This window comes from Bombus terrestris, chromosome 4 (assembly GCF_910591885.1).
Source record: "Bombus terrestris chromosome 4, iyBomTerr1.2, whole genome shotgun sequence".
In the NCBI taxonomy this organism is placed as follows: domain Eukaryota; kingdom Metazoa; phylum Arthropoda; class Insecta; order Hymenoptera; family Apidae; genus Bombus; species Bombus terrestris.
The window spans coordinates 18,181,472-18,205,748 of record NC_063272.1 but is presented as its reverse complement, the minus strand read 5'-3'; the positions used below and the strand labels follow the sequence as shown (position 1 = coordinate 18,205,748).

Genomic DNA, 24,277 nt, shown 5'->3' with positions numbered 1-24,277 from the left:
TTTTATATATATTCGTAACTATAATAATTACTAGATACGAAACTAAATGTAAATTATTGCACACTGCAATTTGCTTAAATGCCATTTTCACATAACGTAAACGCTGCACTAGAGAAAGCGGATTTACGAACGATATCCTAGTCAACTTACGTGGCGATAAAGTTTTCAAACGAATATACCGAATGTGCCGGCGTTCCGGTTTCACAGGTCTATCTGATAGGATGTGAAACGTTCGTGTTCAATGGCGTAAGGTGGTACGACCGATTGTTAGAGGCGTCATTGGAAACGTCGTTTTAATTGTAGTACGGTATTTATGTGTCAATAAAATTCTGAAAAAACGATACATACTTGGTAAACTTCTAGCCAGCGAACGAAACACATTTATAGAGTAAGTGACTTCTTTGAATCTTCAGATTGTGCAACATCCGCGCGTTTCTCGGGTAACCACAAATTAGATTTTGATGCTCTTCCAATAGTTTTGAATAAATATTTATCGAAAGCTATTATCTGAGTTAATTCATTTTTTTTACGTAATACATAGGGCTAGTAGTTATTTATTATGAACATTAATTTCTTCTGACTGCGTGGTTTTAAGTATTTGTCATTATGTACCAATAGTTTATTCAAACATTAATAAAATTCTTTGATTAATCATTAGGTTGTTATATACTATATGATTTAATGCTTTATTTTAACATTTTGGTTTTCTTAATTTCAGATATTGTGCATGTTTCTCTTTAAAATTACTTATCTGTGAATATTAATAAATTTGGTTACGTTAGAAAACAAGTAGTTGTGAAATAAAAATATTATTGTATGTTATAGTTTTTATTTTATATAATCTTACTGGAAGTAGATTATTATTTTATGTTTTATTTGTTTTGTTATTTGAAGTTTTAGTGTTTTAATATATATTGTTTTTATTTCATATTTTTACATTACGTATGTAAATATTGAAGTGAAAATATAATTATTAGATAGTAGAAATATATCCGAAGAAAGAACTATTGAATGGTGAAACAAACATCGATTACTAAAAGATATAATTAATTTACTTTTATTACAAGAATAGAATATTCAGATGCGATCTTAGTATGAAACAAACATTTTCATTGAATGCCAATGTATATTTTCAATGTCAAAATTTTTTATATATTAAAGTACTTTGAAAAGTCTTTGTATGTTCAAAATGTAGGATAGATATAGTAAATTTACTACATTTGATTATATAGTTACCTTGGAAAGTAAGTTAATGCTGCTGCTAAAATCATAATTGTAAGACCATTGAATTACTTTCAGAGACAACTATGTAATATTAACATAAACATGTTATACACAATATGTAGAATACATTTAATTATTGTTTATAAATTGAAAAGTATATTGATATTGAAAAATGAAAAAAATATATTATGAATAAATTCTGAATACGTAATAGGTTTTAGAAAATAATTTAAAATTTATTTTTTATGAGTTAGAAATATTTATTTATTAATAATATAGAAATTCATATTGTGTATGTAAAAAGTTTTATCATTGTTATGCTATTTTATCATTGTTCTATTAAATTTTTATGTAGTTTCTAAAATTCTAGATAAGCATTCTCGACATAAATAACATTTTATTTGTAATAAATATATTTTAACATTAAACATTACTGTATTGATATGTCAATTATAGATACACATCTGTAACATACAATTTTAAACTAGTTTCTAAAAATTTCGTTTTTAATATTTTAGATATGAGACGCAAAAGTGAAAGAAACAAAGCAAAAGCAGGGTCTCCAGAGAAAGAGGTTGAACGAGTAACACGAAAATCAACTCGAAAATGTGTAAAACAAGCATCTTCAACATCCTTAGAACAAGAAAATGTTGAAGAAACAACAAAAGGTTTGAGCAATAAAATCACGGAAAAGAAATCAGCACACATACAGAAAAAGGAAGCGGAACAATTAGAAGAACAAAATGAAAAAGTTTTGTCTATTGAAACAGATGTTAAGACCAAATCACAAGAAGATGAAGAAGACAACAATTCTGGATCAATCTGGAAAGTGTCAAGATCCGATGCATCACCTGGCGAGATACAGAGATTAAAATTATCTAGACAGCATAACACAACAGAAGGGTCATCTGATACTTCTTTAAATAGGAAAAAATCGAACAAGTGGCAGGAAAGTGGTGAGGGAGTTGCAGAGGAGGTTGACTCGGCAGACAAGCAACTGGTTTCCTCTACAAGAGTACCCAGTAGCACTGAACAGCCGAACGATCCCTCCTCTTCATACCCAGGTCAGGACTCCAACGAAGAGGTAAGTGATAGCAAGGAGATCCTGCCTGAAACCACTTCAGCCAACTTGTCTGACGATAAACCAAACATAGATCAGCAAGGTGAATCAAATGAGGCAAATTACTCCAACGAAAACGCTGATAGTAAACCCATTAAGTCGACTAGTACAACTATATCAGCTCCTAGTTCAAATGGTAATCATTCATCCGAGGAGACAAACATTATGCCCAAGGAAGAAAAATCTGTGGAAGATACTAGTGAAAAGACAGTGGAAGCATTTAATAAAGAAACTAGCGTTGAAAACACTCAAAGAGATTCAAGCAGTGACGAGGAAGAAGATAAAAAGGAAAAAGTTCGTGAGCTAAATTCATCATCTGAATCAAATGATGAAATTCATACTAAGAGTAATAGAACTGGTGGCAGGATACAAAGTGCCAGTCGCAGAAAACATCGAACTAAATATCGAGATTCATCTAATTCTGATACACCAGATTCTGAGGATGAACCTTCTATTAAAAGAGATCTTGAAATTGATGTATGTATGCAAGAAGAGAAAATAAGTACAGAGGATTCCCACGAACAGAAAGATCATACTGAGTCACCAAAAGCAAGGAATAATTTTTTATTAAATAACATGGAAATGGAAATAGAACATTGTGAAGCAAATAAACAAAAATTAGACAATCTAGTTGATAAATCAGAATATACTGCATCAGCAACAACTCAGTTGGTGACTTACAAACCCGTGAAAGTAAATTTAAAAAGATCATTGTAAGTATAAATTAGCGAGTCTTCCAAATTCTTGTCATTAATATCTTGTTATATCATTTTATAAATTTTGTTTCAGTTCTTCGAGAATGTTAACAGAAAAGAATGATGTTAAAAAAGAAGATACTGATGCAAATGCAAATAATGAAGCGAGTACTCCAAATAAGGTTCATTCTTATACCTTCTTTCTAAATAAATTAATTATCATTTAATTTATCAAATAATTGTAATGTAGCTTAGTCATAATCAGTATATATCAAATATTTATGGTATTATAATAGTTATTATATAAGATCATTAAATATCACAATTTTATGTTTTTACAGGAAAATCACGACAGCACCGAACCAGATGCCAAATGTGTTCCGAGAAAGCGTCGATGGGGTACTGCATTATCTACTGACACCGCACCTTCGTTTTCAATTTCTACGGATTCACTTAAAGTAATATTTCTATTTTTAACGTTTAACATTTTATAAATTTTAAAAAGAAATATCTATGATGTTTCATGATCTTAAAAATAAATAAAAAGAATACGATTAAATGTAAATATTTGTATATCTAATATTAATATTATAGTATAAATATTAATATTAATATCATACATTATACTTATAAAATTTTCTAAATTTGTGTACTCATACATATTTGCATTTGTGTAATAGGCGTTGGTGCCAGGAGCAAGACCATTGTCGATAAATGAGGTTCGTCTTTCAAAAGATGACGATGAAGACAGGGATCGTTATCGAGTTAGCGAAAAGTGGCACAATTCTAATGAAGGAATAAACGACAATAAATCCGGTGACGAAAACATCATGCAAAAGAATGGTGCAACAAAAAAAGGAGACCCAAAGATAGATAATCATATAGGTATGTGAACACTTTCAGAGGATCTTCTTATGTGAGTTATTTTAATTTCTATAAACATGGTTTCATTTATATAAAAGTAAAAAAAATAAATGAATATTTCCTAAAACCACACCATTTAAATGTATTACATTTAAAATAACTATTTAAAAAAATATTTAATATATTGATTTAAATGCGGTAAGGAATATATTAAAAAGTATTCTAGACCCTTAACTATCATTGTTATAAAAATTAATCTAATATATATATATATATATATATATATTTGTTTGTTAAAAGGTTTTTTTGTTTGAAGATAATTGGATAGAGATTTTAAAATTTGTCGTACTAATGAAATAGAAGTTTACTTCTCTGAGAAGCAATAGGTCTGTAATTAAGAGTTATATTTATAATTGGAGGTATAATGTAAGGATATATTTGTAAACGATCAAGCTTTTTTGTCTTTCTTAATGTTTTTTTTTTTTTTTTTAAGTAGAATGTAACGAATATGAAATATTTTATGTATTTATTAGTTAAATTGTGGTTTATAGCAGCAAGGCGTAAGATATCGATTGTTAAAGAAGTGCCACATGTGAAATCTCCAAGTCCACCTGCTACGAAGCCCACAAATATCCTTCTGATCAAAAACTTGGTTCGTCCGTTCACTTTGAATCAAATTAAAGAACTTCTATCGCGTACTGGCACAATTGTCGAAAATGGATTTTGGATGGATCGAATTAAATCCAAGTGTTTTGTAGAGGTATGTCAAAATAATTTTTGAAAATTCTCATTTAATTTTGATACGTATCAGTCCTCTGATTTATGCAAAGTGTTTATTTCGTGTACGTCTTTTTTACGTAAATCATGCGTAATTAATTTAATCATAAAGATCGCGTAAATGAAGGCTGCCAATATGAAAAGAATACTATAGAGAAAAGTCAGTATAAGTTATAAAAATATTTATTTCACGTAGATGGAGAAAAGGAAGTTGATTTATTTTCTGCTTCAATTTCATTATCAATGTTTCGATCCTTTGGCAACCGAGTTTCGAAAATCTCTAGATAAGCACTCACTGTAAATCTTTTCCTTTGTTGACAACGCAATAAATTTAATAAAGATTATAGAAGAATATATATTCTACGTAAATTGAGGGACGGGTGCAATACTGTAATATTATTTTGAATTACTAGAAGGTATATCGTACATATTATACTAAGATAGTAAAAAATAAATAATATTAAATTAAAAATGGTTAGTAATGTAAAGATTGTCTTTTATATTGTGTAATATCTGTTATCTTTTAAATATTTTTATATAAGTAACGAATATAATAGAAAGAGACAAACGAAAAATTATTAATATATTAATATAAAAACGTTGCTATCATTTGATATTTGGAGACTTCATTTTCTTTTATCAATATTAAAATGTTGTCATATAAACATACGGAGTTTATAATGACAATAGTCTTTAATAAAGGCTTTTGTATATATTTTATTGCATTGATTTGATTTCATATCGCAATATTATTAAATTTATTTATTTATTTATTTATTTATTTATTTATTTATTTATTATTTACATTGTATTAAGGTATCTTCTTCTTATGTTCTTTCTATTTTCCTCTTTTCTTTTCATTGTTCTTTTTATATTTTAATACTGATAACTTTTGAATTTATTGTAAACACTGTGTCGTGTAGATGATAATATATTAATTGAATTGCTTTAGTATGCTAACGAAGACCAGGCATTTGAGACGAGGCAAGCGTTACATGGTATATCCTGGCCAGTTTCAAACCCAAAGAGGCTTCATGTTGAATATGCAACCAAAGATGACATGGAATTAGCACGCGAATTATCAAAAGATCAATCCATCCCAAGAAAAACTGAACCTCTCGTACCGTCTGATTCATGGCAGCAGGATTGGAATCGCGAAGAAAGAACGAATACAAAGGTATATCAGTTTTATCATATTTTACAATTCGTACACAAAAAGAGCTTTAAGGAAAAATATAAAATGTGATAAATAATGATAAAGAATGTGTATTATAAAATTTACTATTATTTGTAGCTATGTTCACTTTCTTCTATAAAATAAAATTTAGATTAAAAAGTAAAAAGTATAAACAAATATAACAAACAAAAGTATAAACAACAAAATATTTTGAATTTGATAATATAATTGTCTACTTGAGTTTTATATTGAAATGTAAATATCCAAAGAATCCAAAGAATTGATCACTGAATTTATGAAAGTTTCTTTTTATTAACTTTCGGAAATACCATCTCTTTAAATATATTCTAACATATATTTAAAAATGAATTATATTTGATTGCTCAATTGCTATGGTGAAATAGAAATACATATATTAATTTCTCTTATGGGATCCTGATGTATTTGAATGAAAATTGAAATTTCAACTTGTAACTTATAATTATTAACCTAATTGAAGATTAGTGAAATCTTGCATTATATATTATTTTAGAGCAGAATTATGACAATGTTTATAATATCTGAGATAGTTCAGAACACCAGAATAGCATTTAAGGGCTAAATATACAAATGGATAGATTATGAATTATTAAATAAAAGATTGCAGTTATGCAATAACTAAAAAAGAGTTTTGTAAACAATAGGTGATGGTAGTTCGAGAATGGGATCTTGGTAAAGAAGATGGACAACAGCATATAAAAGAAAAAGAACGTGAAAAGAAAGAACATGATAAAAAAAGGCGACAGAGGAGTCGGAGTCCAGCAGTGGAAGCACACCTTCCAGCTCCAGCTCGTAAATTTAAAAAGAAAGAGGATGAGCCACCACCGGCTAAGCTTTTAGATGATCTCTTTAGAAAAACGAAAGCAACGCCATGCATATACTGGTTACCACTCACAAATGAACAGGTACATTATAGATAAAGTACAATCTAAGTTTTTTTTAAATTGTATTCATTTATATAAAGTAATTTAATACAATATTTAAAAAATATGGAATGAAGTTCTCATTCTAGTATCTAACCTCGATTTAGCCTCATTTCTTCATAAAACCATGAATTTGCATGTGTGATCTAATTATTACTACTCATAGGGATAATCATAGATATATTTTAATTACAGATAGTCGTAAAAGAAGAAATGAGAAGGCAACACATGGCAGAACATGCACGCAGATTAGAGGAGATGAGACGCGCTGAAAGAAACAACAGGGACGGTCGTCGCCGTCGCAGCCCAAGAAAATAGTTCTCTGATCGACCACTTTCTATAAACGTACCTTTCCCTCTCTGATGCAAAAGTTCCAATTTTGATCAGTTATATTTTTAAGAAAGATGTTATAGATCACGAAAAGACGAACGAATTTTTCCTTTTTACATTAGAGAGAGACTTGCCGAAGATGCTTTTTAAATTTTCCTTTATCAATTGTTCCACAATTAGCAACCCGTTTTTATGATTAACGATTTAACAATATCATGTTAAAGTTTGTGTTTTTTGTTCTTCCACATTTTTTTCTTTTTTTTTTTAAATTTAGAAAACTTCTGTTTCACGTGAGAACGTAATTTGTATTATTCCTTTTTTCTTGTTCTGATATCAATCTCGCGTATTTATTTCTCTGTTTGATTTCAATTTGTTCAATCGCCAATTTTCATTCATTGGTCAGAAACTGTACAAATTTGTTGCATGATCAAGAAACGTCTCTATCTCCGATCCATTCTCCCCGAAATTTCAGCATTAAACCATACTTCTTACAGGTCGACATTAACTATCCAACAGAGCGCTGTAACTGTAGAACGAACGGTAGTGTTTGCATCGTCTAGGAGTGATACATCACGTTCTACGATACGTCGTAGTGCGATATCGCAAAACGTGCCCTGAGGAATCGAAGGATAATCAAACGAAAAAACTATCTACATAGAGAAAAAACGCTCGGAACGAATTTAGTATTCGTGATCGTTGAAAAAACGCTATCTGTTTTCTTACGAGAAAATAAAAAATGAAACGAAACAAAAAAAAAATATTAATGCTGGGGCGATATGCTGAAAATAGTAGCGAACAAAAAAGCCTGAAATAAGGATGCTGAGAGACTGTGATTCATTAATATGAAGTCGTCCTAAAGCGTCAATGGGAGTGTTTTTCTCTCCCCGGAATCTATCTCTCTTTTCGTCTCTGTCGGTAGAATAGCCTGACACTTCCTTGAATTTTGACATGTACTGCCACATAAATAGTGGTAGTAAAATGTAAAGTTTTGGTGTTTCTCGTTTTCGCGCAATGAATTTGCACAGCCAGAAACACGTTTGTATATAAAGCATAATTCAATACGCCGTGATATGACATGTAAAATTATGAATAAATGTAAAACATTGTAGGTTATATACGAAAAGTATATCTACCGCTTACTTTGTACAATGTCATACCATATTCAGAAGATTTGTTATTCACCCTTGAAATAAGATCGAAAGATTTACGAAGAAGAAACGAAAGAAAAAAAATACATACATTTTAGAACGAAAAATGAATTGTTTGTTATATTTATTTCATCGTTATAATATATATTTTTTGTCTGATTCGAACAAAAATGTAATTGGAAAGGAAACCAACGAGGAAAAAACAATATTATAAAAAAAAAAAAAAAAAAAAACGAACATGGCGATAAATGTTTAAAATGTTTACAACAGGGAAAACAAATGTTTACGTAAACTTATTCGATCTTTATTTATATTAAAATCGTTAACGCTAACGTTGTAATTGCTTCAATTTACAAAAATCGTGAATTACAGAATGTGCATGTCAGCTATTAATTAAAATATTTCACAATCACAAATACTATGATTAGAAAGAATAAAAGAAAACTGGAATTTCAAGATTGGTGTGTAACTTAACTACTAATTTATACACTGTATATCTTTCCTCCAATTAAATTAATTTCAATGACGTGTTGCGTCCAAAAATATTTTTTTACATATTTTAAGGAAAAGAACGTAGTTATGCAATAATGTATATTCTTAAATATTCTTGTTCTTTTCAAATTATCATGTGAAAAAAAATCAGAGATTGAAACGATTATAAGAAACTAACATTATATTTGTCTTGATTATGATTTGAAATTAATTTTTAGATCTCTTTCTAAATTTTTTTATAAAATTGTGGATGGTAATGTAATATGTAGTTATTTATAATTTTAAAAGTATTTATTATCATAAATGTCTCTTCTGAGTCAGCTTTCCAAGAACCAAAAGAAGGAAACTTTCTTTATATATATATATATATATATATATATATTTCTTTTTTTATATAATATTTGAATTATTAAAACCGGAGCAAAATTATAATAAAGAACTATAACCAAAATGTTTGATAGAATAGTTATATGAATCTGGCTAGATTCGATATTTTCACTAAATTTGGCTTTCTATAATTGTTCTTTGAAATTTGAAATTATTTCAAGCACCTGAATCGATTATATGACAGTTTCTAACGCCTGAAAAGAATATCTTTTTTAGAGCCTATAAATAATATTTTGCCTAAAATTTCGTAATTCACAATACACTTATAATTTTAACGAAATTCATACTTTGTGGTCGTATATATACGTGTGTATGTATTACAAGTAAATTAACTTGACATACATACATATTTCTTTCTTTGCTTATATCGCAAAAAGATTAAATTACTTTTACGCAACCATTTATAAATTTTATAATATATTCAACTTAAAGAGTTAAGCTGTGTAATACAGACTGCAAAGGACTCGGTCTTACAAACATGATAAAAAATGTGTGTACACATTACAATTCAAATTTATAGTTCAGAGAATTTGAGAGACTACTTGACGATTACAAGACAAAAGTCTTCTCTTATTTACATTGTTGATTAATATCTTTAGTTTATCAGCTTATTATTGTAAACAAATGTATCTAATAATTATACATTACGTCTGGATTGCACAATTCATTTGTAAAATGTATACACGTATCTTTATAGCTTTGATACACCTATCTCGTTATCAAAAGAATGCATACTGACAAGTACGCTAAAGACTCTATAACGGTTCATTCAGAGATAGCGAGTAGTAAATAGAAATTAAAATAAGATTCGTCGATGCTTTGGTATCGTCTCACGAGGGCGATATTGAATATAATAGATATGTATCTTAAATGCAATTAAATCTTGAATAAAACATAGAGTTAAAGTGCAATCCTTTACAAACAATTATAGAGTCTTTACTTCAGTTAACAATAAACACATCAATGTTATGCTGATAAATTTTGAACATTTTGTCTCCTGGTTTTCAGTTAGCAGGTCAAATTAATGACCTGATTTGTAACCCTTTTTATGCGCATGTTTCAAGAAGCAAGAAAATGTATAAAAACAATTTTGGCAAATATACTTCTTTGGAAATCTTGCAAAATAAAACAAACGCTTCTTATGACTATTATCATTATCAAACAGTATTTTTATACTAATTTGTAATATTATTGTTTATAATATTATACTTTATTTATTATTAATAACATAAATAATAAGTAATATTTCTGAAATATTTAATTGCATGAAATACCTATAATTGAGACAATAAATAAATTGAAACTAGAACACTTGCACATAAAAAGGATTTGATGCTAACATTTGCGCATAAAAAGGACTTGATGCTTGTACGTTAACACCATTTTTTTCGAAACTGATATCAATTATCACTCATTTCTATGACTATTTTATTCATACCACATTCAGTTTATTTCGATAGGTATCATTTGATACATTAGTCGACTTTTACGACACTGTAGATCTTTCGCACGAACCAGAAACAGGCAAAGAAGCCAATTGATCCTATTTAATACATAAAATATGCAGTAATTTTTTATTTAAAAATATTAATATTTTATTATTGTAGAAGAAATAAATACTTTACCTGTTAAAACGAAGAATAAGTAAACCATAATACAAGTATAACCAAAGTAAAGGAACGTAGATGTAGCATCTTCTATTTCCAACTTAGTCATGAAAAAATGTATGCAATAGATTAATAAATAGAACGCGGTAAATCCAGAAGTTAAGAAACTACGCCACCACCAATGATAATCCTAAAACAAAAAAAGATAATTCGAATATATGTATCTTGAGAAATGTTTTATTTATTATATTAATAAAAGGCCATTCATTTACCTCTGCACAAAGATGGAAATAGCAAAGTAAAATCGTCGTTTCTGAACATGTAATTACGAGTATAACAAATACCAAAAAGAGAAATCCAAACATGTAATATACCTGACTTGACCTGAAACAGATTAATTAAAGTTTAGATATCTTGTAAATTAAAAAATAAAAACTTTCCTATTTATAAATACAATATTAGAATTAGTAGTAAGTGGAAGTAATTAGAATAAATAAAACTGATCAGTGGAATTAATAATACTTATAACTTATATTATCTATATTATTAAGGCTACTAGGTTTTTAAAATGTGATATTTACCATAAAGAATTAAGTATAAAGAATAATTGTATAAATATACATCCGAAAGGTAGAACTCCACCCATTATTACACCAGGTATTGGTTGAGTATAAAAACTTTGTTCTGGTATTTGTCTAGGAATCTGATTGGTTCTAACAGGATGCTCCAAAGACTAAAATAAAATTCGTTACTAATGAATTTCTTCTTTGAAATCTCATTTCTTGTCAATAGAATTTCTATAGAACAACGCTACTGCTTCTATATATATAAAAGAACATTCTACACTATTTTTGTTGATAAAAGAAGTCTTTACCCTTTTCCGGAATCCTAAATAAGCACCAATAAATGTTAATGGAAGAGACACTCCAAACCAAAGTGCTAGAAGAGCAATAAGGGTGCTGAATGGTACTGCAGCTGAACTTTCATTTGCCCAAAAAATTAAATTCATTATAAAGAATAAACTGAATACAATTCTGTAAATAAAAATACATTTTTATAAAATTTGTCTTCATACTCACGATATTTTACATATAAAGTAAATATGTAATTACGTAAATTATTAAAAGGACCATAGCCAAAGGATGAACTGTTATTAACTTTGATTTTCAGATTGTATAGCTTTATAGACTAATTGTATTTATCACACACATGTACATACATATTTATTAAATAAATCGTATTACCCAGGACTCAACATAGATGTAAGTACAACGTTCGATTTCCATTTTTCACCACCGAAGCTTTTATATATTCTAGCAGATACGTAACCAGCAGTAGCTCCGAGGCAAACATATAAAACCATGGCACAAGTCATTAAAGCTCCTCTGTTTGCTGGAGATAAAAATCCTAAACACGCAAATGCTGTGGAATGCAAAATTAAACTTTATATTTTTTACTGTTTATATATCAAGTAAATACACTTATGCATGTAGATTTAGAAACTTACCAAGTGTTACAAGTGTCATATAAAACACTTGAACACCAGACCCGAGTAAAACTGATAATAACATTCCTTTGCGAGGAGGTCGAAATACATCACCATGAACTAATTTCCAGCCAAATTCTTCATGTGCGTCTTCTCCTGATTCTATCTGGAAGGAAGCCTGCGTTATTGAAACACAGACAAGGGAACATCACAGCTTTATGATATAAAACAAAACCAAACATGGTGTCATATGTTCTTGTTAATTAATGAAATAATACTGTCATATTAGTAATTTCAAAGAAAATGAGATGATTTGAATAATATGTAAATGAATAAAAATGAAATACACATTAAATTTATCGATTAAAACAGAATGAAACTTTCTAATTCAAGTAAAATGAAACAAAAGTTAACAAATAGCATTTCATTAGTGTACCTGATTGTATCTCGCAATATCTTTGTGCAATGTTCGGAGCAATATCATGGCCACCATTCCAGAAAGGAACAAAACAATTATTAATGAATTAAGAATACTAAACCACTGGATATTTGTATGTGGCATAGATTCTAAGATATAATCCCATCTAGATGACCATTTGATTGTACTGTTTTCCTAAAATTAAAAATATAATAGTATTATTTATTTAAAAACTATACTATCAAGGTATAGATTGTGCTAATTTGTTATTGTAAATGCTTACAATATATGTCACAGAGTATGTGTAAGTAATATCTAAGATTTTCCCAACAGAAAGTGGACTGTGTGGTATATCTAATGCTTCTTTGTGGTCACAGTTAACAACAGTACCATGTTTAATACTACGAGGAACCACCTTAACAGCTATTAAAGAAAATAAACATAAATTTCATTAAAAATTAGCATTGCAAGTTTAACAGCATACAAATGAAATTTTAGTCCTTACATATTATACGTCCTCCATTTTCCTTAAATGCAGATCCCCATTCTTCTTTAACACCGCTATGATACGTGATCGTAAGGTCTACGTGATTATATAGGTAATAACTGTTTTCTCTTTTATTATATGCATCCTAATAAAGAACAAATTGATTAATTTCACTTAGCGCGTATTTTCTGTAAGTTTAAGGAATTTTTAAAATCTACTATTAATGAACTTTCGGTTCTTGTTACAGAAATAATAATACTTTAAATTTACATTAACAGTACAGTCCTGTTGAGATCTTGAATCTCGCAAGAAGCATCCCATAGGAAATCCAGTACTACAATATTGTCTTTCATCCTCTAACTGATAACACCACGTAACAGGCATATTATCTGTAAGAAAAAAAAAAAAAAAAAAAAAAAAGAAAAAAAGAAAAGGAACTTATTAACATGGTGATATAAACAATAATAAAGGTTTTCCAGATTCAACTTGTTTTATCACTAAGATATTACCAACTATCCAATGATGCTGATATTTAAATGCCATTCCTTTCCTCAAAAATTCCAATTTCTTTTCTGATTCTTTATTTCCACCTTGATATGATCTTTTACACACAACGTCACAATTAACATTTTTCATGAACTCTAGCTGAAAATTTACATAATTTATATCTTTTATTATACATATGTATATGATACATAAGTTAGGGAGCCAACCTTTTTATATCATAAAATTTTTGTAATATTTTTATGTTGCTAATTTGCATTGATGTTACTACATACAAATTGTATTTGACTCATAGATGCAGAAAGAACAGTTTTTGTATGTAGGAAAAATTTAAACTTGTTTTTCTCTAAAGTTGTTATTTTTTAATTATGTCACTATTCTAGTAAATCATCAATATATTAATTCATTGTTCCAAAGAAAAATGGAAGATAGAAAATAACCATTGTTATAATTTTTCAGGGACTTCCAATAGTCTGACAAAGAAATGTTTCCGATGAGAGTTAATTACTTTTCAATTTTCTATAAATTGTAGTTTAAAAAATTTCCAAAAAGTTCTTTCTACAATAAAGAATCAAGGTCGTATTGAATTTTTAATACGACACTCTATTTTTAACTTTACAATGTCATAGCTGATGTTAAGATGAATTCAACAATTCCCTATAACATGACATAATATTTTGTGGACAAGTGATGTGCATATAAGCTATATACACATTTAAAAAAAATTTTAAATAATGTGTACAAGCATAAGCATGATAGAACGAAAATTTTATGATATAAAATATAGGTTCACATTAATCAATTCAGTGTTCGCTAAATGTTGATGTTATCCACATATCAACATAATCCGAAAATATTAATTATAAGCAGTATAACAGGTAGGAATTCTCATGTTGTGTCCTTAGAGATAAATTAAAATACAACGAACATTATGATCTGAAACACCCATGAAAATTAATTGTTCGAGTAGTTTCAAAATTTAAAACAGATAAGAACGATTTCGAGTATTGAAATCGAACCCCGGTAAACCGTGCGAAACTTCGCGAATGTTCGATTACACAAGATAACTTCATTTTGACAAGGTGATAAAAATGCGGTGATATATGTACTTAAGAGCAAAAGTTATAAAATCAATTTTAGAAATTTTGTAAGTCTTACTCAAAATCCCGACGAACTCAGTTTCTTGAATTTCACTTCCTGCTATCCCACTGACATTCGCGTATACGGACACAGCACTTATTTTTCACATTGAATGTGTTAAATGCATAAAATATACAAAAATAAATATAACTGAATATAACGAATGATTCGAAGGTTTCTTTTTTATCATACCTTGTAAGGAGAAGGCCTTATACGTTCTCCAAAAACAACTTGTCCCAAGTTTTCAACAGGACTCTGAGTTTCATCGGAAGGACAAAAATCAAAGCTAAAAAAAGAATTCTTGGTATAACAATTGAGGCTTCTACGAGATTAAAAGATGTTATCAATTATACATATGTTTCTTATAAAAACTTACTGATGATATTCATATGGTATTACATATTTCTCAGTGTTTAGACGATTTACATACAGTTTAATCTCGGACTGAAAGAAATAAACATTATCTAATAAAACACAATAAATTATAGATTACATACATTATATTTATGTAATACATCAATTATTACACTTACGTGATATATAATTATTATTACATTGTAATTATAAATAATTTATAATTATTACTTTTTATTATTTTTTAAATGTGGGAGCTTTTGATTAAATTTTTATGAATTTTTTGTGATTATGACTTTTATAATGAAGTCAATAAATACAAATTTGAAACATTAGAAATACTTAAATTTAAAAAATACATATATAATTATTATGCTTTCAAACACAACATATTTGAACAGCTGACGTTTCGTCATAAATCGTACAAAATGTAAAGTACCTACATGTTCGTGTAAGGTCGATTTGTACAAGCAATTTTTCAATCAGATTGTACAAGCAATTAAATATTTTTTCAAAACCTTTCGTGCCTCAATTTCGCTGTTATGAGTCATATGTCACGAAAGGCCACATCGAAACATATTTACAATTAATTAAAAATTACTTTTTAATTAAAATAATACGAAAAATAAAAATTACATTAGACTGTACGATCAAAATGTAATGATTATTATAATTGACGAATATAAAGGATGTATGTTGGAGAAAAAGGGGAAAAAAGTGATAAACTAAATACACATGATCATAACCAATTCTTAAAATAGTCAAAAATAATCTTTATACGCACTTTACACGTTTCAGAGGTTTCTCCGACCTTGCAATAATTCACCGGTGCTAGACCCGGTAAATAAAAAGTCGATGAATGGTGAATTAGACATACAACGAACAGTAACCACAGTAAAATTATTCTCGCCATTGTGTATTGTTATTCGTCCTTACTAACTACTTGCCTAGTGCAAGTATATGTCAATTGCTATGTGAAAAACATCGGACCCTACACTACCATGATACTGTCATTGATAACGAATTGTAGACAGATTGGTTACCTCTACGCGTAGCAATCTCGCTTTTCATACTATCGAACTTCTAAATGCCAATTGCTAACTCCGATTTCGAATCATAGAAACAAATATCAATTAAAATTTATTTTTCGAGTTTTTAAACTTACTGATATTGAGAATTTATTATACAAGCTGTCCCAATAGTCATGGTACAATTACCAAGGGAGTAATTATACTTAAAAACATAAATTGGGAATATCGAATAAAATTTGTTTATATAACTGGAAGTAGAACTAGAAATTAGGAGAATGATAGACAGGATATTTTTATAATTACGAAAACAGAGAAAATTAATTGAAGATATAGAACAAAATTTTTTCATAAAAAATTCATTGTTTTTGAGAAAATTAAATTTAAAATGTTATCAGATATAGGTATACTGAGACAGTTCTTATCTAAACATGTTCAAATACTGTTTTCTTCAAAATGAGGACTTAAACGAAAAAATGTTATTCTACATTTTTTATTTATTTTCACATGTAAAAGAATCTCTTGTTAATTGTTTACTTATTTCAGTTTGTATCTAGTCGTCATTAGCGAAGTTCATATATGTATAGAAACAAATTTTTAAATTCGATTTTCTCAAAAAAAGAAAAAAAAGCACAGTATGAAAACATTTTATTGCATATTGTCAATTTATTTTTCACATAGAATCACCCTCTTATTATACCATACTTTACAAGTTTATGAAAAAGACTGAAGCCAAATAACTAAAATTGAAAAAGTCTATAAATTGTATAATTACTTTTATATTAATTAATAAATTCAAATAATATATAATTATATAAAACATTTTTTGAAGAAAAAATAAAGCTTTAGCGATTTAAAAATACAATGTTTCAATAACCATGGTGAGTAATGAGTAATGAGTAAGGGAGCGATTCTACATGAAAAAGTTAATTGAAATTATAAAATACAATCTTTTCATACGATGTTTGCTGTTTTTTGATAAAATCGAATTTGAAAAATTATTTAGCATATATAAATTTGACTAATTACCGATGAGTAGATAATCAGTAGGAGGTTATTCTACATGCGAAAATAAGTAAAGAGCATAGATTAAAATTCACGCGTGACAAAATTTGTCTATTTAAGCCATTTAAGGTCTTTGAATATTTTTATTTAAGAATGGGCCTGATACATACGTATTTGATAAATTTTCAAATTTAATTTTCTTAAAAACGAAGCGTCTTATGACAAAATTTGATTTTACATTTAGGGCTTGTTTTTACATGCAGAATAATTTCCTGCCGTCTATTCACTCCTGTTTAGTTCAGAACTAACTAAGTTCAAATATACGTGATCAATTTTCAAACTGTCTTTTTGTAAATGAAAATTCAACATTTTCAGCTCATTTTTCATGCAGAGTCGTCCCTTTGTCGATTTCTCCACTGTATAATCCTTGATATTGCCTTACTTTATTGTTGCTATTATTGCATAAATGGCCTAAAAAGATTTACTTTTATCAACATAAAAAATTCCACACTTGGATTTTATTTTATTGAAAAAGTTAGTAAATAACATGTTTGCAGTATCTTTTGATAAAATGTAAGATAATTTCATCACTGTGAAGTTATTTCATTTCATTCTTTTATAGTTATACATTTTCTATAAGTATATTACAATGTCATACATTACTTATGGAAGACTTACAAGTCGATGTTTTACACTATGATTGTTAATGATAGGGAACGAAGATAGAAACGAATTCGTTTAAAATACAAAATGCGATTAAAATTTTTGTTCAACAATCTTTACAGAGATAATAACCATAAAAATTGTACATCTAAGTTAAAAAGTATTCAACAATTAATTTACTCACAGGCCATTAGTCGATACAGTATCATTTAATTAGACATTCACGTATTTTTTAAACAAGAGACCAGTTAATTTAAAAAGACGCGCTTGTCGTCTTTGTTATTGTACAAAATGTGAACTAATTTAAGTAATTCCTCAGGAATGTTTCCACATACAAATAATACGCAGCAGCTGATTATTTTTAATGGTTTTTGTGCTAAAGTTTTAGCATATTTTCCTTTTTTTAATCATTTTTAGTGTCATAGACTCCGTACAATATGTCACATGAAAATGATAAATAATTGTTGAAATGTTCAATTACATGATAGATAAACGATACGATGTTCAGTCTCGCAAATGTTCATGATATAAATGCCGGAAAACAACCTCTTTCACTTTTTTGTTATAATTTATTCAGTTCAATGTTGTTTATTTTCCGAGCAATCAGATGAATTTTTAGTCTATCTCGGACGTCTAGCTCGTATTATGCAACGGTAATGCCAACCGTTTGAAGGTAGCCTCTCAGGTGGTTTGCGTTAGGTTCTGGAATTTGGTCAAGAATACTAAGTAATTGTCTTGGTGACAATCTTGCTAATCCTTGTGCTAAATGTAAACGTACGTCGCCAATAGCTATTTATTAAAGAAAAATAAAATTTATTAAATTAATTAAATCTTTAACAGTTATTTATTAAAATATATTAAACGAATAATATGTAAGTATTTTATTAAAGCTAATATAATAAGATAAAAGTATTCTTGTGTTAATACCTTCCAGAGGATCTTTTGGAGGATTTTTTCCACAAAGTAGTTGACTATATCCTACTTGATACCCAGGCGTATCTTCAGTTTCTGGGAATATATTATCTTCGGATAATGTAGTCTGATCCTGTGGTAATTCGAAAAATTCTACTAACGTTGCTAATAAACGGGGATAATATGTATTGTATGGCCTTTCTAGTATCATTGGGCAATCAATTAGTAAATTTGACATTCCCACAGCAGTTACTTTTCGTTCGATATCACCTGATACTTTTTGCATATCTGCTATTAATACGCGTTCTACAACCATACCAAACATTCTGCAAATATATTATTTATGTATCGTGAATATTGATTAACTTTAATCATATATTTATTTTTTAAATTTTTAACGGAAAAGAAACTTACCGAGATTGTATTTGATCTATAATTGTAACCAAATTATTTGAGCCATATCTAATGATATAGTACGCAAAAAATACGATTAGACCCTTTACAAATTTTGTCGTTTTCGAAGATGAAAGTCTTTGGAACAATAGTACAAAAATTTGTTTCATATATGGTTCTAATACGTTCCTAAAAATATTATGCTATTATTAATATAGATGATAAAGTGACATAATAAAAATAATCTAGTGAGAAAACTTACGGTGCAAAATATTCAATAATACTTTGTAATAATAGGAAACCTTCGTGATCATTAGCCTTTGAGGCAATTAATTTTTGGAATACACCTAATAAACCATTTGTCTTATCTTGTGCTACGATATGATGTGCACCATGGCTAATGAAAGCTCTTAATAATCGATTTAATGGGTGAATATTAGCTTGGCGTTCAAATAAAACAGATGATAATAGACAAGGGAACAAAGCCAAATATGCTTCTGGCATATCCTGTGTCGTTCGTAGTTCCAGAAGTAAAGCAAGGATTTGAAAAACGTATGGTAGAAATTCTGAATGGAAAAGCATTGATTAGAAAAGATTGGGAATAGAATTATGTCAAATGAAATATTTTACCTAAAACATCTTGTTGTAAGATTTCTTGAAAAATTGGGAACAGTGCTTCTTCAAATGACGATACTGCAACTTTGTGTGTCTTACAAACGATTCTAAAATTATATTACATATATATATTTTAATTTTTTGTTTCTAATGTCCCCTCGTTTGCATTCCATTTTATTCTTATTGTATAATTTATATTACTTACTTAATTGATAAAGCAAATGTTTCAAAGAGATAATGGTTAAAATTGGGACGACTTGGATTCTTAGATACAATAGAAAGTTTTTCTGTAAGTTTTGGGAGAAGATCTGCTAAGAATGGTACAATCACCTCTTGTAGAACACCGAAGCTTCTCATGATAGCTTTCATTACATATTCGTTTTCTTCTGAGCCAGGTGTATTTAAACATGCAAATAAACCCTTTAATAAATCCGACGTCAATGGTGATAAATCATTTGCTTTAACTCTATAAATAAAATTTAGCAATTTAAAAAATATGCACATCGAAATAATGATATTAAAATAAATCATAAGTAATATATTTAGAGCTATTTTTCATGAAAGAAAGGCAGTCTGCATGTATACTTTTTTCAATAACCTTATTTATAAAAGTCAATAGGTTTTCATTTGACGAATGTCGATATATATTCTTGCATATACATTTTTACTATAACACGAAGGCCACAAGGTCGACGAGAAAATACTTTAATTCACTAACGTTATTTGTTGTATATGATTAGGTCGAATATCTGTTTTTTTCGATCTTCTAAAATTTTGTTATTTATAGTCCAACATTTATAGATTTATTTTATTTCGATAGTTCAAAATTTACAGACTAATAGCTTTTTTTATGAAAAATATTTCTGAAAATTTATTCAAAAGCGACATTACTTATGATTTAATGTAACATTATTGGTAAATAAAGCATCGATTTTCTTACAAAGGTGTATTATCGGGTCCTTTCATTGCGAGTATTTTTTCAATCGTGCAAGCAGCATATGTATGAACAACGATATTTGAAGCACTTAAATGCCTAATTAGTTGTGGTAAACTACCAATTATCATTTCTCTTGGCAATATTGATCTGAAGGTCATTATAAATTTAATTGCATCAGCTTTAAGTACAGAAAATTCATTCACTGGAAGCAATATTCAAGTTTTTTAATGCTTTAAGAGATTTATGGAATAAATAAATAAATAATAAATTTAATTTTAATAAGTTCAATGACCGTGTGTACCATTTGGTTTGACTAACTCCGGTTCAATATGTTGCATTGCAAATTGAGGTAATGAAACAAGCTCGCTGCTCTGCGTAACACCATGTTTTTGTGTTTGAGCTTTGCTTGCACTACTGGTGACTAGATAAATTGCAGCATCCTTACTGCGCCAATTTTCAACCGGTTTATCGGCATAATTTTGCAACATTACCTAACAATTACCAAAAAAAATGCAATGATATGTATAAGTCAATTTTGTTTGCATGCTCTTGTTTACTTACCTGTATATAGGCACCAAAAATTTCCATTATTTTCGCTTCAAAATATTTAGAAAGTACTTTAACTAAATCACAGGCAGCACGTCTTCGTGTATCGACATCGCTACCCTCGATATCTCGCCTGATATATTCCTCAGGATTATCCTCAAACAATTCATTATCCGACTCTATTAAATATATTAAATTTCCTTTTTATTTAAAGTAAAAGGCACATAAAGAATATACTTTTAATATAAGATTAATAATAATTACCTCTAAATTCCATATTGGGTATTATAACCTTTTCACAAATATTGCTCAAAGTGGTTGGATCTTCGAACAAGTTTCTATACTGAGCACGGTCAGCTACTGTTGCTAAAAATTGCAAGGCATTCGAAACTAGCTGCAAGAATATAAAAAATTAGATCAATTTCAATATGTATACTATATATAAAATTTACCTACAGTATCATATTTTGGTTGTTGTCCAGTCGATGTTAGTAAATTCCATACAGCAGTTACAAATTCAGGTAAGTATGGTTGAAACTCTTCATCATATTTCTGAGCATAAAGGCCAATATTGTCACAAACTTGCGACTTTAACTGTTCAATTACCCCTGGTTCTTCTTCGTCCTATGCATAGGTCAAACATTGTAACATACACATATTACTAGAATTAAAAATATAATAACAAATTTATATATAACACTACAGTAGATTGAAGAGAAGGAACATTTGTATTCAACAAAATATGAAAATTCCTCATCCACACAGCCATATTGTCTTCAAAAAATTCTGGTAAATCCTAAAAATAAATGATATATAGTTTTAGTAAAGAAGTTTAACACTTTACATTGATTATATCGTCTGTGCCTTTTACTCACTTGGAAATTAAGAGAGTAGAACACCTTGGATAAAATTACCAAAGAGCTATATATAACTTTCAATGCATCTATATTGTTTGCATGTACTTGCATTAGATTCATTGTGGCCTAAAATAAAATTCAAGGGAATAATTAACAAAGAATAATTAGAGGAAAAACTATAAAATAAAATTCTTACAACAAATAGATCTGTCAAAGGCTTAGCAAATCTATCCAATACAAATTTTATCTCAGTCCATAGGCTCTGACTTTTAAATTCATATCTATATCTTTTAAATAATGAATGTGCTGTATGTAAGACACCATTGATAACATGAAAATCGCCTGTGTTGAATTTGTCAACCATTTGATCAATAAGCTCTGGCCATTTATTTGGGAAATCATACTTTCCAACTATTGAAACAGCATCAGATAACTGTTTTTGAACAGAATCAGGAGAATGCAGCATTAGATTAACAATTAATTTTTTTATAGCATCCCTATCTTGTGCATGTATACGATCTACAGAATCTTCTCCCTAGGTACAAATAAATTATGTCATAATTAATGATTAATTTATTAGAAAGAATGTTATAATAAAAGTTACATAAATAATGTAAATAATTACCACTTTCCAATTACGTTTTACATAATTTTTAAATGCAACTGCTCCAGCGATTCTTATAGTTATATTGATTTCAGACTTATCCACAAGATGTAAAAGAAGTAACGGATAATTTTGATTTATTTCAACTGATTCTAAAAATTTTTCAGCTAAAGCATAAAAAACGAATAATTCATGAATTCAGTAAAATATGTGTATATATACGTAAGAATATATATGAAGAATATATATATACGTAAGAAATATAAATATAGAAGTTATTTCTCTGTAGAAGATTCATAAAAAATTAAAACAAAAGACCAAAATCACAAACTAAATATTACAATTACGTATTTTATCGATCTTAATTAGGTGAAAACATAATATTTTATCAACACAAGTTATGTTATTTAATAAAAAATGGGAAATCGAAAGTATAGGACGTCTTTCGATGTCTTTCTGGAAATTCAATCGATACATATCTATATTTAAAACGATTTTATTAGTATTAAGTTATCTCTGTTTTTTAAATAGTTGAAGGAAAAATAGAGTAAAGTACTTGTTGATATCCACAAGCCAAATTTCCTCTAATAGCAGACGAATCAAATTGCAAATGATGATCAAAGTAATTAAACAAAAAATTTAAATATAAACTATTTTTACAAATAAAAATGTACACATGTTTGGGATTATATAAAATATTTTCAATGAAGAACTTCTGGTTAATAGAGAGGTTATATTCACCTGGCCGTCTAACATTTACATCGGGACTAAGTGTATGCTTTAAATATTCACTGAGTGTAAGCAAGTTGTCATCGGTGAGTTCCATAATGGCTTGTTGTAAAAATTCTGTATACTCTCAATTCGAAAAAATATGAAATCTTCAGAAAAATATCTTGAAACAACGCAATACACCGGCTTTTGATAAATTCAATTTTCTAACCAATGATCGTTGCCTGTTGGCGTTAGCGCTTTCTACAATGGTTTACGCGGGAAAAGTTTTTGTTGAAACCAAACCGGATAACATATTTTATCTTATTTGTGTAGATTATGATAGTAAAAAATTTCTCTGCAAGAAAAGGATAAATTAAAAAAGACAATTGCAATAAATCATGTACGGTTTATTAAAATTCACATTAATCCTTTTTTTTTTTTTTTTTAGTAAGAAATGAGAGTTATCGAGGTTGAAAAATCGATAAATTTTGTGTTTGATTAATTATTAAAGTTTAGATTGCATGATAATTTTCGTATAATTGTAATTCAACGTTACTTATTTATGTATTTTTTAAGAATGACATTTTATATCTAATCTAAAAAAGTAGAAAATAGGAATGAACTCTTTAAGTTCCAGGTCTTAAATAAAAAATTTAAGATTCGTAAGCTTCATGTTTTATGACAAGCAATAATTGTAACCAAAAACTGCGAGGTATGGATGGTGAAAATAAATAAATAAATAAATAAATAAATAATAAATAATAAATACAAATATTAAATTTATTTTACAATTAATAGAAAAATTAACACTTAAGCCGAATATTTAATTTATAT

The 24,277-nt window shown here is 28.2% G+C and overlaps 3 protein-coding genes across 8 annotated transcripts; 1 reads left to right on the top strand and 2 right to left on the bottom strand.

The window, feature by feature from the left end:
* The first annotated feature begins 165 nt into the window (after positions 1–165).
* LOC100644957 (apoptotic chromatin condensation inducer in the nucleus) lies at positions 166–8,753 on the top strand. 4 transcript variants are annotated; one of them, XM_048405289.1, is made up of 10 exons: positions 167–388; positions 1,743–3,057; positions 3,134–3,221; positions 3,381–3,497; positions 3,720–3,924; positions 4,455–4,663; positions 5,633–5,857; positions 6,541–6,801; positions 7,015–7,164; positions 7,644–8,753. In XM_048405289.1, exons 2-9 carry the CDS (start codon positions 1,745–1,747, stop codon positions 7,135–7,137), a joined length of 2,541 nt encoding a protein of 846 aa, XP_048261246.1. In that variant the 5' UTR covers positions 167–388; positions 1,743–1,744; the 3' UTR covers positions 7,138–7,164; positions 7,644–8,753. The 4 variants fall into 4 exon arrangements, with proteins under 4 accessions (XP_048261247.1, XP_048261246.1, XP_012163109.2 ...); XM_048405290.1 differs by having other exon boundaries at positions 166–388; positions 4,458–4,663; positions 7,015–8,753; XM_012307719.2 differs by having other exon boundaries at positions 7,015–8,753.
* On the bottom strand, positions 8,580–16,184 carry LOC100650061 (transmembrane 9 superfamily member 2). 2 transcript variants are annotated; one of them, XM_048405292.1, is made up of 15 exons: positions 15,957–16,184; positions 15,195–15,262; positions 15,011–15,104; positions 13,684–13,819; positions 13,445–13,563; positions 13,193–13,319; positions 12,971–13,110; positions 12,706–12,882; positions 12,291–12,447; positions 12,028–12,205; positions 11,658–11,817; positions 11,365–11,516; positions 11,056–11,167; positions 10,802–10,973; positions 8,580–10,719 (listed from the first exon to the last, which is right to left on the bottom strand). In XM_048405292.1, exons 1-15 carry the CDS (start codon positions 16,083–16,085, stop codon positions 10,652–10,654), a joined length of 1,989 nt encoding a protein of 662 aa, XP_048261249.1. In that variant the 5' UTR covers positions 16,086–16,184; the 3' UTR covers positions 8,580–10,651. The 2 variants fall into 2 exon arrangements, with proteins under 2 accessions (XP_048261249.1, XP_048261250.1); XM_048405293.1 differs by having other exon boundaries at positions 12,291–12,435.
* Positions 16,185–17,187: 1,003 nt separating this feature from the next.
* LOC100644840 (exportin-2) lies at positions 17,188–23,698 on the bottom strand. 2 transcript variants are annotated; one of them, XR_007223870.1, is made up of 17 exons: positions 23,474–23,698; positions 22,754–22,899; positions 22,325–22,663; positions 22,147–22,254; positions 21,975–22,067; positions 21,728–21,895; positions 21,536–21,665; positions 21,287–21,450; positions 21,027–21,216; positions 20,729–20,927; positions 19,994–20,254; positions 19,804–19,895; positions 19,436–19,739; positions 19,195–19,362; positions 18,796–19,106; positions 18,053–18,657; positions 17,188–17,676 (listed from the first exon to the last, which is right to left on the bottom strand). XR_007223870.1 is itself a non-coding variant. In XM_003394733.4 (16 exons), exons 1-16 carry the CDS (start codon positions 23,556–23,558, stop codon positions 18,512–18,514), a joined length of 2,904 nt encoding a protein of 967 aa, XP_003394781.1. In that variant the 5' UTR covers positions 23,559–23,698; the 3' UTR covers positions 17,188–18,511. The 2 variants fall into 2 exon arrangements, 1 of the variants encoding a protein (XP_003394781.1); XM_003394733.4 differs by having other exon boundaries at positions 17,188–18,657.
* Positions 23,699–24,277: the final 579 nt, after the last annotated feature.